General features: G+C 41.1%; 1 protein-coding gene across 1 annotated transcript in view; it reads right to left on the bottom strand.

The window, feature by feature from the left end:
• The window catches only part of ctnnd2b (catenin (cadherin-associated protein), delta 2b), a 133,057-nt gene extending 113,427 nt beyond the window's left edge, over positions 1 to 19,630 (bottom strand). The window contains exons 1-2 of the mRNA XM_053438701.1: positions 19,460 to 19,630; positions 17,381 to 17,517 (exon numbers count right to left, since the gene is read on the bottom strand). Of these exons, the coding sequence (XP_053294676.1) occupies positions 17,381 to 17,512 (132 nt within the window). The 5' untranslated portion in view covers positions 17,513 to 17,517; positions 19,460 to 19,630. The remainder of the gene's footprint in view (positions 1 to 17,380; positions 17,518 to 19,459) is intronic.
• Between the last annotated feature and the right edge of the window lie 277 nt (positions 19,631 to 19,907).

Here is a 19,907-nt window from a genome sequence, read left to right as displayed (position 1 = left end):
AAAGTCACTGCAGCAGAGGGCATGAGATGACAGAGCTCCAATCAAACCTCAAACAAGAAAACATGATGAGAATATGGCATCTATTGTTATTTGTGTTTTGATTGAGGAAGGTTACATAATTGTTGCAGTTCTGAAACTCTATTTTAACAACTTTATGACATGGTCTGAAGCACAAGGTGCACGGGCCTTCAGGTCCTGTTTAAAGTCACTTTTACATGTTAGACAGGAGAAAAAGATGTAAGGTTGTTAATTAGTACTGCTTGTTAATTAGGGTTTTAGTTGTAACATCCAATAAACCAATCTCAGTGCCACACCCTATTCTCCTTTAAAGCCAGCTGTCTTTAAACTTTGCTGGATGCTATAGGTAGTAAGAGAGAACGCTTCTCTGCAGACGTAAAGGAAAAGACCGAAACACCGGGGTTGCAAGTTTATTTGCTATTTAAACAATGTGGGATGAGAAAATGACAATTACATAAAGGCACTTGCATTAGAGCTGCTTGAAGCCGAGTGTAAGAAAGGCCCACTGATGTTGTTGTTATTTTAATTTGTTCAACACAAGGACTTTTCCACCTTTGCAGAGAATAAACATTCCTTGTGATACTTAAAACTAGAGTTTTTCATATTTGATATTTTCCTTTTGAAACATATTTACATATACACGTTTCAACATGAGTATGCATGATTGTTTTTATGATTAATTTATGATGTGAATTATGTCATAACCCAATACACAAACCAACCTACAGCTGACAACAATATTTGTTTCTGCAGCTGAAATGATTGAGGCTGATTAAGCATAACTGATTTCACCAATTTGTGCAAAAGATAATTTACTCCAATTGGATTGTAGATTGTTTCAAATTAGTGAAGAAGATGAATTGCTCACACACTGGAGCAGTTCTAAAACTATGATTTAGATCATAAACTGGCTTCTGACAGTTTTCTAGTTTACAGACAATGAAACTGATCGTTTGAACTTCTTCAGCTGTCTTTCTAATGAGAGAAATACAGCACTTTGATAAACCCAGTGCTAGTGAAGCATATTTTGCTCAAACAATAGCCGTGCAAGACAAATGGCCTGTTGCCAAACCAACACTGAAGCCTCGTGCCGTTTTCAGCCAGACAGAGCTACATCACATGCATGTCATTAAGACTGAATTCAAAGTCGGACTGCTCTGTTTACAAGGACACAGCTTTTAAAACGGTTTGAAGATTTGAAATACCCTTAAATCGTCATAAAATTCCCCACTTAAAACGAACATGAGTGCTATTTATAGTAACTACACAATTTTTTGCCTATAGGAGTACTGACGGAGAGCAGAGTGCTGGTCTGTGGGAGCTTAAACGCTGATGATGCCTGAGGCATATCCAGGCTTTCCAACATAATGATAAAATTTGATTATAATGCATCATTAATGTAATAAGTTAAGAAATCAAGTTGCAAATTTCACTGTAGTTATACACACTCTTCTCTTTAGTGGTAACTATTTACACACACGCATGCACAGAGGCATAGATGAGCCTGAATGCATTGTATTATTTGTGTATACATCTTAACGTGAGAACACACACCTTCCACACAAATAGATGATTAACTGCTGGGTCATATAGTGGGTATACAGAGCCAGTTCAGTGCATTGTGTTGTTGCCAGTTGTCATATACGTTCTGCTGTAAAACTATAAAAACACACTTAATTTTGCTTCAACTTCATAATGATGGTACGTGAATGTGCTTACAACGCGCTGCAGACAATAACATTCACTGCTCTACGGAAATACTAAAACAACCACCTGTGCTGAGTTGGCTTTGTTTACTGCACTAGTGTTATCTCATTTTCCAGTTGAACAAAAATGATAACCATGTTAAAATAAAAAATCCTACAGGGTTTTTCTTAACTTATAGAATGAAGTCAGTTATCAAAGGCACATGGATGATTTCAGAGTCTAAGATCTCATTACTTTTAGTCTGATTTGAGGGGAAAAAAACGAAAAAAACATCCTTTGATGCCAACATAAATCAGCCACTTTGCTAAGAAGACACATCTCTATTTCCATCTCCCCCCATGCTGCATGCAAGAAAAACGCATGCTTTTCCCCCTGTGATCTGACTTTTTGCAATCACTACACCCTCATCAGCTAAAGAAAGAGAGCAAAACGAGGAAAAACCAACTACTTTGAGGCAACATCACCGCAGCAGATGAAGGCAGAGATGAAAAGCTCCTTTTTATATATTGCTAAAACTGAGAGCATGGCTGAGAGGGTGAGCAGGCTGACTAACTGGCTGGATTGGGAGGACTGGATGGTTGGAAGGCTCCTCGAAAACAGCCAGACAAAAGCGAACCCACCCCCCGCCCCTCCATCTCCCTCCAATTCAGGGGCTGACAGGCAGGCACCTGTTACTGTAGAGGAGGAAGCACAGACCATGGTGGAATGTGTGCTGGTGCAGTATTCTGATGTGAAAAAGTTCTCAAATTAAATTAGAATAAGGGAAAAAGGGAGCACACATACCTTCACATGGACCATACTTCACAGACAGAGACAAAATCACAAGGTAGCCCGCCTTTCTTTACTCCCCTCTGGTCAAAAGCATCAGAACTCCTTCTCTCTCTCCCTCATCCCAACACTCGTCTGTCCTGGGTCAGGACACAGCGAGTAAAGAGCGAGAGAGAGAGAGAGAGAGAGGGAGAGAGAGGGAGAGGGAGAGGGAGAGACACACTACAAGTGTCACTTGAGCTGACTGCAATTCAGCCCCCCCTCTCTGTGTCCCAGTCTATGTCTTTTGCTCTGTCCCTCCTCAGGGGCCTTGAAAGAAAGACACACACACACACACACACACACACACACACACACACACACACACACACACACACACACACACACACACACACTGTGTTCACTGAGGCACAAAGGTCCCCATGGCAACAAAGCATTTAGAAGCCCCGTGGCATTATTTATGCAACGTTGCATCACAATGGGCCCTCCCACTGGTCGACCTTGCCAAAAAAGCCCGGTGCTCGCCAGTCACTCTTGCCTCTCTTCCTCCACCTCCCTCTCTCTCTCTTTCTCTGTGGCCAGACCATCTGCACCCCCCCCCCCCCCCCCCCTGAAAAATCCCTCCTTCATTCCCCCACCGACCATCATTGAAAAGCAACAACAGGTTTTCGGAGAATAGGGGGCGGGAACAGACGAGACAGAAGATGGAAGGGCAGCAGACTCACACACACACACTGAAAACAGTAGACTCATGTCTCCATACAAACACACCCATGCCTGCACACACTTGCACGCCATATCCACATGTGTACTGTTGTAGGGTTGATGGACGGTGCCCTCCTGTTGCACTCTGGTGTTTCCCCTCGTGTCTGTTCCCTCAGATTTGTTTCGTCCCTTCAGTGTGTGAGTGTATGACTCTTCTGTAATTCCCCTTTTCCAGCTGAGCTCCGGGATCACTTTCTTGCTTGTCACCATATCCAGCTTTGTCTCGTCTGTCTGCTCAGCCCGAAGCCTCAGTCCAAACAAAACCTGCCTGTCCTGCTGTCCAACCGATCTATGCTGGAACCCTGGAAATCAGCCCTGTCCCTCCATGCCCTGATTTTACTTTCTGGTCCTTCATCAAGAACCAGAATATCTACTAAACTAGTTAGTCAGACTACAATTAACCTTTACAGTACGTACTGCACAATTCACAATTTTTTGAGCTACAGACTTAATTATATGACTTGACTTTGATGAAACATGGTTTTAATAGCATTTCTCACTGATGTATTAAAGTGCCCTTTCATGGGTTGATCATGGCTCGTGAGTTTCAGAATACTTTGTGGGCATTAGCACAAAGAAAACAGGCGTCGCACTGTACAATGAAAATTCCATCCAGTATTTTAAACAATCTTGGACCTTGCAAGGCCAATGCTGATATAAAGTCAACAATTTGGGACATCATGACATTTATATTGAAGTTAAAACCATCTAATAAAAGTAGGGTGCAAGTTCATTATAGGACTGGGGAACTATTGTATATTCGGTCTTTTTCCAGTAGCATAGCGTTAGCTCTACAACAAATATTCTCTCAGGGAGAAACACTCGCAAACCCACCTGGGTAAAGGACATTAATACAAGGGTTGGCAGTGTGTTGTCCTCAATTTGTTAGACATTTTGTGAAAAAAAATATTCACGGCAATTACAAAACTTTACAACGTTCGATTGAACTGGCCTTATGACTAACGCTACCACTCAGAGAACCCAACCGCTTGCACACTTGCCTCACCGAGAGCTCCGGCTTCGTGCATTTCTGGGGCTGGAGCCAAAGTTTCTGGAGGAAAAACGTTTTGTGGCAAAGGGGCCTTTGTGTCGCTCTGGCCGTTCTCCATTTTTTTTATGACCTGAGGACATAACTGACAGCCACTCTCACCTACACCCCCACCTCACATGCACCTCTCTCCCGCGATCCGCCTCCTCAGCCACCTGCCCAGTTTTAAGTATTTTTTTCAAAATTATGCAGTGGGTGGAGTGAGGCTCTGGGTTGGGTGTGAAGTTACACTTTAAACCTTTGTCAGCCTCTACGACTTGTGTTCTCCCTTGGTGTTCATTCTAAAATACTAAATTTAAACCTATACACCTACACACTAACACACATACAAACCGAATCTACACAGAGCAGTGGCATCTTAGACAGATCAGAGCTTCTCTTATGTGAGCAGACTGAATATTTGAAAGCCTATACAATAGCTTTCAGTTCAGCCTGGTCATGTTTTCATTAAAATCACCACTGTAATGTGGGTTTGCTCATGGAGGCCATAAGCTGCAGCGAGACTTTCATGAACTTTAACATGAGGAATTGAGCCACTGACCTCAGCTTTCCTGACACCAGCTTCAGAGAAAGAAGAGCCGAGTCAAAAATGGATTAAAAGGAATCATATTAACTGTGTTGTATCTTCAAATTTAACCCCAAACTACCTCGGAATAAAAACTGATGCACAGAAGACCTTGCCAGCTGCAGTAGTTGCACCAGGAAGGCACAAAACGTTACTTTACTTTGTAAGAAGCCATTTTGAACAACAAGAAGAGCAGTTAAATTCAATCAGTCTTGGAGAGTATGAATTAAATTATGAAATTATATTAAAGTTTTGCACAGTCCAGTCTTACAATCCATTTGGACAATCTGTTCCACAAAAGAGGAATAGACTCAACAGTTGTTGAGCTACCAATAAGGGATCTTACTTTAAAACTGAGAGTTAACATGCCAGCTAGCTTGTTGCGTTATCATGTTCATTTCTTCATCTAAAGTTAGCGTGTAGAAATAAAGAGTATCATATGATGCACTTACTATGAAGCCTTTGTGGGAAATTTTTGATTTTGGGCTACATGAATATAATTGATTTCACTTGATATGTCCCCAGGAAGCCATCACGTTACAGCTCCACTGGCTCACTAACAAGCCCCAAAGACGGCAATAAAAGCTATATTTAATTAAAGCACTTTACTACATGCCTGAAAGCCTTCATCTTACATTACATTGAAGGGGAATTTTCATTTAAATATTGTAATTGTGTCTAATTTGTAATTTTGCTATTGGTTGCACATGCATTTGCAAAAAAAGTACCCAAGGAGAAGCAAAGTGTAAAATCAGCACCGCCATGCACAACCATCGCTTACCCAGATGCAACTGGACTGGAAATTTGAACCCATGACTTCACAGCAAGTATCACAGCCTTCAGCCATTATCCACAAGATCTACAAACTTGTTTTTGCTTTGCTTTCTCCTGACTTGTCCTCTTCCCATCTCTCTGAATACCTCCAACAAAACCAACTCTCAACTCACTGCAAATCCAGACTGCATGCAAAACTCTCTCGTCATTTCTTTATTCAAATTTTGGACTGGATCCGTTTACAGGTGAATCGCAGCAGAGCTCGTTTTATCCTGATATTTACTCTTGTGTGACAGGAGTTTTCATGTCTTTTTTATTTTTCAGTTTTTTAGGTGTTATACCCTTAATAATAAGATAGAGTTAGGTGTGAAAGAAGGAGAGAGAGAGGGGAGGACATGTTGCAAAGGAGCAGGTTGTAACCGAACCTACCGTCAGTTCAGGAGAAATACAGCCTAGCTACATGGGGCGGACACTCTAGATTTAAGTCATTTTTTAAATAACACATTTTTTCTCATAGCACAATTAACTGAAAATCTTGTTCTTTTTGTCCAAAGGGCAAAGTTTAAAAAACACAATTTTAGCAAAGTAAATTACAAGTTGTTTTAATATTGATTGTGTTTGAATTAAATAAATAAATAGGAAAATTCATTCATTCAAGTAAATCTACATTTTAAATGTAGGTATTAACTGCTCCACTGACAAGTGTAATATGTGTGTGTGTGTGTGTGTGTGTGTGTGTGTGTGTGTGTGTGTGTGTGTGTGTGCGAAAGAGAGTAATCATAGTTTGATAAGCAGTTAAGTAAAAGGGACAGCAATTAACTATGTCTTAATGAGCATCAAGAGCTTGTCAACTGATTGTATTAGTACAGATTCAGCTCCGTTGTTGAGCCTATTAATGGAGACAGGGAGAAGACAGATAGAGAGTTAGTGTGCTGCCACTAGCTTACAGGAACAGGCTGGCCCTTGAAAACCCCATTACAGCAATTAGTAGAGTAAAATAAATGGCTGTAGGACAGTGGTGGGCTGCATGCGGAGCAGAGTTGGTGTGCATGCGTGTGTGTAAGTGTGTGTGCACCCCCTCCAGTGCAAATTGGTCTAATTGTGCCCTGTAGTCTCCGGTTGGCATTTGGTGGGTTTAGAAGAGGGGGAGCTGTCCACTGAGAAAATGTCAAGGTGGCTGTACAAGTAAGAGCGCTGCTGTCTGGAGCTGTTGTTTTAGGCTGTAACATTATCGAGAGCATCAAGTCACTAACGAAATCCTCCTGGAGGCAGAGGAAAACAAGGCAACATTGGAAGGTGGGGTGCGATAGAAAGACAGAGATCAGTGAAGCATAAGGAGAGAGAGAGAGAGAGAGAGAGAGAGAGAGAGAGAGAGAGAGAGAGAGAGAGAGAGAGTTGAAATGAGATAAAGGAAAAGAAAAACTGCAGCACCAGGAAAGACAGATTCGAGGAGATTTAGCAGTCTGCAGATACCGAAGACGTTCATCCTAAACCTGCATGATTTGTCTGGCTTTATTTATTTGTCAAGCTTTCATTCTCACCACCCCTCCCAGTGCTGAAACTGGTTTTAAGCACAGGATTAGATACAGCAAATTATGAGCAACTGTAAAACTAACTCATTGTGCTGCCGTATTGGCAAAGTGTTCAGTCAGCATTCAGGTAAAGTTGTTTATTCAAACCGCAGGGGCAAATGAAAACCTCAGGAATGTTTAATGCTCAAGGCCGGGACAAACAAGGAAAAACATCTTAAGGGTGAAAGTTCTGCAGGGTTTTTCTTGAGATTGTTGCGTCAATAACATTGAAACACCTTGTGGTCTTATTGCCTATTGATTAGTAGACTGCCAAATACGACCCCTACCAAAAAGCTCTTTGTATCTGCAGGTGCTGTTCAGAAAAGACAGACAATGAGCCCCTCTGACCAGAGTAAGAAGAGTTTCACTGGATGAATTTGAGAAGAAAATGAGAACAGAACTTTAAAGGCGTGGACAAGGTCCCAAAAGTCTTGTCTTAAACTGCACACTTGGCTGTACTTAAATGAACGGGGTCCCTCCTTCACTTGGTTTATGCTTTGGAATAGAGAGAGCTGACGCACACATATAAACAATTAATCAGGTGATAGAGAATTAAATGACGACTATTTTGAGGACAGATTCTTAATTTGAGTCATTTTCCAGATAAAGTGGCAAAATATTTTCTGTGTCAGATATGAATCTGTCTGTTTGTCTGTCCTGTCAATATCGCAAGTATGTGGCTCATATTTATCAAGAATTGTTCATCTTCTCTATATCACACTTGCCATGTGTATTGCATTGTTTTGACCTGCTGTATTAATAAACTTTGAATGAAAAGGCAACCAGCGCTTTGCAGCAGCTGGAGGTGGAGCGCAACAGAAGTCGAGGTTCAGTGAATAGGTGCAGCTTCAGGGGTCTGTGGACTGAGGCAGCTGCTCTATACCTGCCACAGCTCAATTACTGCAGCTCCCTTTCACATTTTCAGTAAGAAAATGAAAGCAGCTTCACCACAGACAAGGCAAACAGCCCATTCCAAACAGGCAGGTTTAGAAAGGCAACTGCACTAGCTTAATCAATAATTTAAATTACACCAATGTACTTAGAAGCAACCGGAGGTGATAGTGGAGGGTATGGGCTAGACTTATGATTGATAACATTTTTGCCCTTCTTTTTTCTTTCCATTTTAAAGAATTTTAAAGTTCTGTTACTGCCTGAGAGAGAGTCCAATGTGTGTCCTTTCACTGCATATTTGTGTTGTTTGTGTATCTGTAGACTTTGGCAAATGATTCATCCTTGAGTCTTCAGTGATGTCAAAGAAGTCAGTTTACCACAGAAGCTCAGCTTTGATCAAGAACATCTATCCATTTTGTAAATATATGAGAGAAAATGTTTTCCTGCAGAGGCTGTGAGAGAGAGGAACTGCTTACTGATTTAGTTCAGCAGGAATTCTGACTTCTTGTTCTACAGAGCGTTTAATGCCTCTTGTGGACGACACTTAGCTCCGACATTACACGCTCTCTGCTCTGCTGCTGCCACCGGTTGTGTGGAACCCGTTCCACTACACAATGTGGGTTTCAGTATTGGCCTGCATGTTCCCTGGAGCTTTGTGAACGTTTCAATTTTTTTTCAATCTGCATATTTGTCAGACTTTTCTGTTCATAATTTTAAATATAATTAGTAATAGTTTTGAAATTTCTTGTTGAAAATAACTACAATTCAGCACCATCATTTATTTTTCTTATTCATTAAAATGACAGATGCCTTTTGGACTCATATATAAATGTTAAATGATCACAAAAAAAACTAATTAAAAGCAGAACCTGCTTGTCAGTGGCCTTCACTTTATTTACCCTTGGTATTTGAAGGGATAAATAGATGCATGAAAAAGAAAAATTAAAAATTAAATGAGGCACATGAATATAAAAGAGAATAATTCATTTTATCAAAGTAATTACAGCAAATGAAGGCCATAGGAACTGCACTGGGCTTGTTTGAAAGGTCCAGTTATCAAAGATCTGTGGAAGTAGAAGATGGAAACGCTGGTAAAGGAGTGGAAAATAGGTCTGAGAGCAAGAAGTCAGTGCTCAAAAATGCATAAACTGAAACCTTGGCTCACGCTACTTTGCTGCAACCTCAAATGCCGAAATAAAAAAATCAACAGACTTATGCTCATCAAGTATATACTGCAATACCTTATCATTTGCAGTGTCAACATCTGCTCAGGTCTCTACATAATTTAACTGAGAGAGCTGAAGATGTCAAGATTAGAAGTCAAGACACACACACACACACACACACACACACACACACACATACACACGTCAGTCCCAAGGCACTCGTGTTCTCTTATGCACATGGAAACGCTTATGATGTTTGTCACTCACTCGTCTCATGGAATAAGTGCAATTCCAATTCATGAAATTTGTTAATTCTCCCTGAATCTGAGACGTCCGTCACCCTTTCCCCTCTGGTCTCACTCAGTGAGGTTTGAATTGCACATACAATAATTAAAAAGCACAAATCTCCAGTTCTGAACTATATAATGGTGTCTGTAATCACTGATTAAGGCTCCTGGTGTCACTATGAACCGTCTAGCTTCACTATAGGCTCTCCTGGACCGACACGGAGAATGTGGAAATAAAATCAATAAATGAATACATATTAAAAAGATGATTTTCTTCCTGTGACCTGGTACTTTCCAACTATTTATCTCTAGTAATCTGCTGTAAATCAGCCGGGTGACGACAATTTATCTGGCCGCTGTTCTCTCAGCCCCGGGGGCAGCTGATGGAGGAAAGACGGTTGGAGTCTGTGCGGACCAAAGAGATTGAATGCATGAGCTCAATTCTACCCACAATCCCTCCATCAATCCCCAGTCCTTAAATTCCCTGAACTGATCTAGTTAAAAAACACTTCTTATGAACTTCTAACTCAGTCATTTTTAATTTTATAATTTACACAAATGATCCAATGCATTACAACAAATGGAGAGGGTGTCTTTGAACCTGATAGCACTCATTAACATCTCAGGGCTACTTTAAGGAAACACCAATAAAAGAACACTATGAATCAACAACAAGTGACTACAATTAACAGAAGGTTGATTTTTTTTGAAGAAGCTATCAGTCCTGAGTTTCTTATCATCTAACATGTCATGACACCAATAATGGAAAGTATTTATTTTTAAGTACCTCTGCTTTGAAACAATGAAAATGTGATGAATTAAAGAGCCACACCGGTAATAGTTCCTTATTAATGAGAATTCAAGCAAAGAGAAGAGTTGACATGATCTTAATTAGACGTAGAGAAACTGAACTTCAATTACAACAGCCCAAACTGCTTTGGATTTCGATTCATATGAGTTGAAGGTCAGACGGCACTAGAGAAGCTGTTTTCTGCTGCAGTGCAAATTAGAGTGAACATTTCCGAAGGGGACCATGATTCACATGAATTATCCCGTGGTGGCTGAGAAGCAACTCAAAAAACACCATATCCTGCCTAAAATCTCAGTCCTGACAACCAATGGAAATAATAAATGTACTTCTTTGTGCCTTTTTCCCCGTTGGTTGACTTCTCTCTTTGGCCCAATTTACCCCCCGCATAGAATCCCTCATCTTGGTCAACTTTTCCTTTTTGCCTTTTCGAAGGGTTTGACATGTTTTCTTATTTTCTCTGATGATGCAGTGAATGCAACATCTCCTTTCAGATGCTACTTATGTTGCACCAGTGCTGTGGCTTGTAAAAGCAGAGCAGGAGGTCATGTTGACAGCACTCTGGAAGGTTGGACCAGTGGTGTAATGTGCTTTCCAGTTTGGTAATAAACACAACAACAAAACATGGGTGCACTCTCTAAGAATGATCAAAATAAACCCATTAAGTTTTCTTTAAATCCTTTATAAGTTAGATTCATGTGTATCCTATGAGAAACTAAAAAAGAGTCGATGTCTTCCCTTACAAATGTAATTTCATTGCAGTTATACTTTCCTGAAGTGAATGTTCTGTCACTTAAATTCTTATGCATCATTGAACTTTTAAGTGGGTTTATGGAAATCCTGAAGGGTTTTATAGCCTAAATGCCAACAAGCATTTTAAAATGCCACACCCACATAGCAATATAGATTTGGCCAAGATTTGGCCCACATCACGCTTATCCCACATCCGGCCAAATTGTCCAACAGCAATACTGTGTGTCAACTAAAGCCAAAGGTGGCCCAATTTTTTTTTGTGCTATTCGGGCCATATTCACTCATTACCACATGGACCACTTTAGATTCACTAATGGACTACATCTTGCCTAAAAAAGGCTCACATTAATTTTGGGATATTTGGGCGACAATTGCTTTCATACAAGTGGGCCTCTTAAGGTTCAGATCCATTTTGTTTTGCATGATTGCCTGCCATGATTGCCTGAGGTGGCCCAAATATTCATGTATGTGGGCCATTTAGCTTTCTCTGTTTCAGGTCCCTGACACTAAAGCTGTCAGAATTTAACATGCCAAAATGTGCACTGTGAAAAACGCCAATATTGTCAACTCATTTGACTAGAGAGTGATTTTAAAACTCAATCACTCCCACTTAATTAAGTATTGAGTATGCTGCTGCTGCAATCACATCTCAGGAGACAAATAATCATTGAACCGCCATCTCATCCCTGATAGTTTGATTCACAGGTATAGAAGGAACCTGATGTGAGGACAAACACATGAAGGTAACTGCACTTAATCTGAGCTTCACAGAGAGCTGCTGTAGCTGTAGAATACTCTGTCCTTGATTTCCATCCTTGTCAAATAGGTATCTGTCAATCTATCTATCTGGTACTGCCCGTTTTAAAGGTCAGGTCCGATGTTTTTTTTCAATGCCGGTGGGGTGGTAAGATATGTACTTGGAATGGGTCACAAATATATAGCAACAAGACCAGAGACGGTTTCAGACTTGTCCTTCAGAGATACTCTGGAGAATTGGGTCTGGACTTTCTCCTGAGGTTTCCTTTGACAAAGGCACAACCCAGTAGTAGATTCTTTACTCAGATGTGTTCAACACAGCTACGAATTCTCTGCAGGATTCAGGTGAGGGGGAGGTGCAGCGGGCAGAGGCGGGATGTAATGTTATTAATTCAGCTGCAGCGATCATGTGATTTGGATTTACAGCACATCAACACCAACGTCTGCCGTTTTCACCACTAGCTCTCTTGACATCTTAGTCTATTTCCTTTACGTGTGTAACTCCGCTTTTCAATCCTGAGATACTTTTTTTATTCTTGAGATTTTCATTTTTGAGTGTGTCGAGTGTTGGAAATGTCATCAAGCCCACCACTCTTGCGAGGTGAATCTTGCGGAGTATCTCCATGCTGTGATCTTCTATTGGCTCCTCTGGACTTTCTGCAGACTTTATACCAGGGGGCCAGCCTGAGAAACTCCGGACCCTCTCACTCGGACATTTGCGTTCACACATACACCTGCTTCTGATAAATGTCTGTAATTATATAGCATGGTGAAATTAACAATAATAATACACATACAAAAACATGATATATTTAGCAATGCTGCATTACTCCATCTGTACTGCAAAACCTCAAAATGAAACTTTAGTAAATCTGCACAAACCAATACTTAGTCCCACAAACGGGGGCCACAGAAATTAAATATGTATTTTCTAAATGACTTTTTAAAGAAGTGCTTGTTTGTGCTTCTGGGATTTTCTTTAAAAACACATTCACATCTTTATATTTCACGTTATTTATATTTATGTTTGGGACTAATAAATAAATGCATCTTAAACTGACTGGATTGTTTGGACTGCTGCCATGCTGGAAAGCAAAAGACAGTTCATCAATACCTGGGCCACTTTCAACTGTCTCATCTGTCATTTAACAGGACAGTTTGTCAGGTTTTTCAAAGAGGCCACATGGAACCTCTGTCCAAGCTGTCACTTTGCTCTGTTCAGTTTTTGAACATTAAATTATTGATATTTCATCATCAATAGAATTTTTTATCGTACAATGTATTATTACATTAACACATTCTTTTCTTGTTTCAGCTAAGGGAAAATATACGGAAAAGCTCTCAATCTATTACTGAATCACAAAAAGTGAACAGCAACCGTGCAACAAATGAAGGAGCCGATGAAAATACAGCAGGAGCACTGCGCTCCCAGAATTCAGGCTTATTTGTCGTCCCTAAAGTCTCTAAAAGCAGAGTAGGATCCAGGACTTTCAGCTATCAAGCACCTCTTCTGTGAAAACATCTCCCAGTTACAGTTCGGGAGGCAGTTACCATCTGTAGGTTTAAGAGTAGGCTTAAAACCTTCCTTTTTGATAAAGCTTATAGTTAGAGCTGGTCCAGGCTTGTCTTGGACCTACTCTTAGTTATGCTGCTATAGGTCTACAATGTTGGGGGACACGTGCCACTCAGAGCTTCTCTTTCCTCTTCTCCCTCTTTATCCCATTAATGTCTCATGAATACATATCTCACACTTGACTGTCAGGAATCCTTGTACTTTATCGTTCGCAGACCTAGGACTGCAGCTGCGGCCACATCGTGGATCATGATGGTGGATCGTGAATTGTGTGTTGTTTTGAACACACCTGAGTTGAGAGTTTCCCATTGCACTGTTAATGTGTAAAAGGCAAACTCTAGAGAAAGTCCTCACATAATAATGCTTCCTCCGGGTCATGACTGAAAACAGCATATGAAGTAATATTCTAACGTCATAGTGATGTCATTATGACATCATTATCCTACCATATGATCAAAAATTATTTTCCAATCTATAAGCTTTAGGTTGTGTCTATACAGTCCAATAGGATGCAATTATCTTTGTGACTTCCTTATCATTTCACTTGGCATAAAATATCATATGATGGGGAATTATTTTCTGATCAATATAACCTTTAGATTGTCTCTCTCACTCTTTTACAAGATGAGATATCTTGGATTCATTCCACTGTATAGGCATAATGTTGCATTCATGTCTGCACAGTGTTTTTGTCTAGAGTTGGCATAGCCTATGGTGGTGGCGGGGTGGAAGGGGCCTATTTGCTACATTTTCATAGGGCCCGAAATCCATGGCGGGGCCCCTGATCGTGCCTCGTCAACAGCAGATATGTTGACAGAAGAGATGATGAACGATTCGAGGACAGAAGCTGACAGATGTGATGAATACAACGTCGAATGGCTAATCAATCTCATGTGGGTTGGATGAAATGGACGAAAAACAGCAGCAGGGATCTCCTGTTGTGATTCGGCGGAAGAAAAAGGCACGTACGTGTGTGTGTGCTTGTGTGTCTGTGTGTGTGTGTGTGTGTGTGTGTGTGTTTGTCTGCAGAGTGCCTGTGTGTTTATGTCTGTGTATCCAAATAATGTGTGTGAAGCCTTTTCTGTGTCTCTCATGCCTGACCTTGTCTTTATGAACCAAAATGAACAAGAAGGGAGTGTGTATGTGTGTGGCTGTGTGTGTGTGTGTGTGTGTGTGTGTGTGTGTGTGTGTGTGTGTGTGTGTGTGTGTGCGTGTGCGTGTGTGTGTGTCGAGACACAACCCTGCCTCCCTTTTGCAGGCTGGTAACAAACAATGGCAACAGCCCAAACATATTGAAAAATAACACACTGAAAAAAGTATGAGAGAAAGTGACAAACGACTGACTTAGGAAATAATAATAACTTCACAGTGGCGTAGGAGCATGAAATATAAAGACTCCAACTCATAGAGGAAGAAGGAGGGAGGTGGAGGAGTGAGTTCGCCTACACTCTGTTCATAACCAACACTCCCTCCACTCCTGTCTTCGCCTCCTCGGCTTTTATTCTCCTCTCCGCAGAAGGCCATTACCATGTCCTAGATCATCTGTAAGTGAGCGTGTGCACATGACCTGTGTGTGTGTGTTCACGTCTACATGACCTACTTAGACCAGGAATGGTCTTCCCGAACATTGTACTTACTCAAAGTGAGGCTTCAGTCAAAAACATGTATTATTTTTTTCTACTCTAAGCATTTTCACTGTCTATCTTTAGCTTCTGAGTACTTTTCTTCAGTACATCCCATTGTACTCAAGGGCATACTGTATCCACCATATCAAGTCCCCCTCAACACACACACACACAAACTGCATGCAGACCTACACATCACCAGACAGAGCTAACTGTGCTATTCACTGTTTGAGAAATGTAAACATCTAGGACTAATGATGGACAACTGAAAAAAAAGATCAAAATCAATCCAGATGAATCTGAGAAGCTTTGCTTTGTATTCCATGCATTAGATGCCCTCCAAAACAGGACAAATGTAGTCTGAAGCCTCTATCTTCAAGCTGAAATGAGGTGAAGTGTGAAAGTTCTCTTCCTTCCTTCTTGCACTATCGAAGTGAGAAAACTCATTAAAATGGTCCTTAGAAAGATATATCAATAAATAAAACAAATGTTATTTGTATAACCCATATTCACAAATCACGATTTGTCTCATAGGGCTTTAACATGGTGAGACATCCTCTGCCCTTAACCCTCAGCAAGAGTAAGGAAAAACTACTAAAAAACCTTTTAACAGGGTAAAAATACGTAGAAACCTCGGAGAGAGCCACATGTGAGGGATCCCTCTCCCAGGACGGACAGACATGCAATAGATGTCAAGTGTAGGAAAACATCATTCAAGTGTAGGAAAACATCATTCAAGTGTAGGAAAACAGTGTATAATAGTACATACACGTTTCTTTTTGCTTTTTCAAACTTGTAGCCTTCAGCCCAAACTGATACCGGCTGAAGTGACTTCACTCAAGGACATTGATCAGATTTCAAACAGCTCCCTCTGGAGCCACAAAAGGGTTTGACAACTTTTCAGCACATTCACCATAGTAGCTCCCTCCCTCAAGATATGTAAACAGACTTTGATGTGTATAGTTCCCCTTGAAGTTTAAATACATAATGAGATCTCACCCTACCATCCTATTTAAAATTGTATATATTCACTCAATGTTGATTGGTTCTGTGAGACCGTAAGCTAAATAAAAGTAGTTTTAAACTACAATAGTAGTGTAGCTCAGGGGGTTGGCAATGCCTGTGCAAGAATCCATCTGTTCCACAATTTGGTCCAGATTAAAATATGTCAACAACTTTTGGATGGATTAATGTTAAATTTCGCAGAGGCTTAAATTGTTTTCTGTGGTTAAACACTTATTTCAACAAAGTGGTTCAACAAACGTTGCCATTTTCTACATTTGGAGCCAAAGTCTCTGCTTTTTAATCAAGGACTTCCAAAAGACATGGTGCAAAACAGCTCTCTTGTAATTCCTTCACTTCCTAATATGTCCATGAACAAGAGTGGGGACATATCTGCTACCATGGTTACCAAATGCATAAATTAACAACAGTCCACAGGACATACAGCTTTCACACCAGCCTAAACCAACCAAACCAAAACCGTCTGATGCACCAGAGTCACTGAGTCACTATTAACATCTTATGGTCTGGCCTAGGGGTAGAGTGGTCGTCCTACAACAAGAACGTTGGCAGTTCAAATCCCATTCTTTCCCTTCTGCATACTGAACCCCTAAAACATGGCCCCTCATACATGTTGAAGGCAATAATTGTTAGTCGCTTTGGATAAAAGCATCTGCCAAATGACATGTAGTGTAATATTATTGAGACTTTCTTTAGCACATGAGATGGATTGATTGGTTGAAGAACAACTTAACACCAGATGATAATCTTGGTACTCCAGAGTGTGGTACACAATTAGCGGTCGTTAAAGGTGCAACAGAGCACAGTCCTGACCGCCAGCGACCAGACTGTTCAACCACAGGGCACAGCAGAACACTGCTGCTTTTCAGCTTAGCATTAAATTAATCTGGATGTTGGTACTGTAGCAGCATGAAACTGTGTCAGATTCAGACAGATTGGTGCATGTTAAATGTTAACCACTGTTCTAAATCATGTTCTAAATCAAGTAATTAGTGTTGGAAATGGGCTGCAATGCAACATGATTATCTAACTGTGAATAGAATTTCATTAATCCAGGATAGTTTTCTATGCAGTGTCTGTAAAAGGTGGGTGCGACACAATGTGCAATTTGTGCCACATTAGCTCTGATGGACATTCTGTCATTTGTGTTTACTGTGTTCTGTCACCTCGTGTCAGAGTGAAAGAACTGGAAGACTTGTCCTGGACAATTTTAGCTATTCGTACATTATTCAATATCATTAGTTGTCATAGCCGCACACACACGCACACACACAGCTCTAACCTGTTCCTTGACGGAGGCGAGGATTGCGGAGGTGGTTTCAGACTCGGAGCCGTCTCCGTTGGAGGCATTGAAGACGGGGCTCAACATGGTGGCAGCTCTGGCAGTGTCAGACGCCACCTCAGGCACTGGCATACCTCCTGGAAAAACAAGAGAACAATTTTACCATTATTAAAGACACACTGACATGCCAGCGTTCAGGCTGAGTGGCTGTCACACCTACACTCTTGTACTTATGGATAACCATATGCACAGATATGGACGTTACATGGAAGGAAGAGGTAAAGAGAGGCACACTTTTTCACACACACATATACAGCATCAATGTAGTGGGCTACAGGGAAAATAAAGCTCACTGACAAACCAGACTGCTAATGGAAGTCTTGTAACATTTGTATTCCAGTTAATATTCTTGAGAGAAGCATTAGATTGTAATGTTCATATTCTGTTTTGATATGATAAATCTTACATTATTGCTACTGGAGCAGCATTCGGACCAGTGCTGATTGGATGTTTTCTGTCATAATTTATATAGACTTATTCATGTTCAGGGTCATGGAGAGCTGGAGCTTATCACATTATGCATTTGGCAAAGAACAGTGACACATCCTGGACAGGTGAACTGGTACATTTCGGTAACATAAAATCTAGGCCAGTGAGATAAAAGGGTGCAAACGTCACAGCCCTGAGAGCAAAATAACTGGTGGTAGTTTCTTAATAAAAGTGATAGCAGTAGTACTGACAGCAGAGATTGTTGAAGTAGTAATTTGGTCACAGCAACAGCATTATAGGACAAGTGCAGAACCAATTAAAGTGGCAGTGGTGTCACCTATTCGATTTGTGACAACAGGAGTATATTATATGCTCCTTCCACCAGAGGTATATCCCGTCCTGGTGAAAACAGAGGAGACATTCTGACACATTTGCAACAAACTATGCTACAGTAATTTGTACCTGAGGCTGTGTAAGTCAACGCAGCATATTTCAAAAGGCGCAAATCAACCAACTACTACGACTATAAGCTGTTGCTATAAGGAGAAGTAGCAATAAAAAAAAAGGTCCGGTAATAGATCTTTTTATAGACCTATGTGTAAATCCATCTCTAGTCTCGCAGCTCCAACCCCATTAGCACCTCCTGAAGATATATATTTTTAGAATTAGTCAGAAACATGTACCCTTTGTTAAAAAGCTTAGCAAGTTCCTCAACAGCTGGCAGCTTAAGTGTTCAGCACGTTACTTAAATAAGAGTTTATAGTACGTTTTTTTGGGACTCTTAAGAAATGGATTAGTACGCATTTGATGTTGCATTTAGTTTTACCAGCAGCAAGACAGTGTGTATGGGATTAACTCCAAATAAACTGCAGAGTGAGTGATCATTAGTAATACAAAAAAACATGTCACACAGGGTAACACCATGGTTCATTGATAGGTTTTGAATATTTTTTCAACAACAATGAAGCTCTGTGGCACAGGGGACTAAAATGGATTCAAATACATTATGCAAAACCCATCCTATGAACCAGTCCTAGCCATTGGTACACACACACACAATAACACTAACACAAACACACTTGCACACACACACACACACACACACACACCTACACATGCTTGATGACATGTATTTGACCACGCGTTGGAGGACACGGGCTTCACATGTGCTATGTAATCCTGATGCTGCACAGAGCTGGTCTAACAGCTGCATCAGCCAGCTTTTACACCCTGATGAAAGACTTGTCATCGCATGCACACACATACACACACACACACACACACGCACACAAACACACGCATATACGCAAAACACAAAAAAGGCCAGCTGTCGGCATGAGGCAGCAGTGGCCTGGCCAAGGGGAAAGTAAAAGTGAAGCCTGTGAGCAGAGCGGAGGAATAAGAGTGGAGAGGCGGGAAGAGATGGGAAGGTGAAAGGAAAGGAGGAGTGGAAAGAGAGTGAGAATGACAACATGTAGAGGGCAAAGGAGAGGAGGAGGTGACGGTTAGGAGAAAAGAGAGATACAAAAGAAGAGAAGACTCTTGCTTGCTGCTAGGCAACAATCTCTGGTCACTGAATGCTGGGCTGACCTGGTTCTGCTTGTCTTCCATTTTGAGTGTGGGCTCTTCCTCACCTACCTACCCCTCATCACATTTTCAAAATTCACAATTCCTCATTACCACCCAGCTTTCTATTCACACTTCCTCCCTCTCTCCTTGTTTCTCCCCCATTCCTTCTCTCCCCGTTGCATCCACTTTCGCCTCCTTCCTCTTGTTGCCTTTCTGCCTCTAAACTTCCTCTCTCTCCTTCCCTCTCTCCCTGCCCACTTCTGTTCACTTGACCTATTTCAGTGTTTCCTCATCTTTTCTGCACATTTTTGCTTCATTAGGCAGCACGAAGCGGAGCGTGACACAGCGGAAGGTTGCTGGTTGGATTTGAACCCGTGACACTACAGCACACCTCAGCCCTTGTGACTCCCTCTACTCCGAGCATGCACTGTACCTCAGCTGCTTATCTGAACTCGTGACACCACTACAT

The sequence above is a fragment of the Pleuronectes platessa genome, chromosome 13 (genome assembly GCF_947347685.1).
Source record: "Pleuronectes platessa chromosome 13, fPlePla1.1, whole genome shotgun sequence".
Taxonomy (NCBI): domain Eukaryota; kingdom Metazoa; phylum Chordata; class Actinopteri; order Pleuronectiformes; family Pleuronectidae; genus Pleuronectes; species Pleuronectes platessa.
Note: the sequence above shows the minus strand (reverse complement) of the source record. Positions and strands in the feature narration are given on the sequence as shown.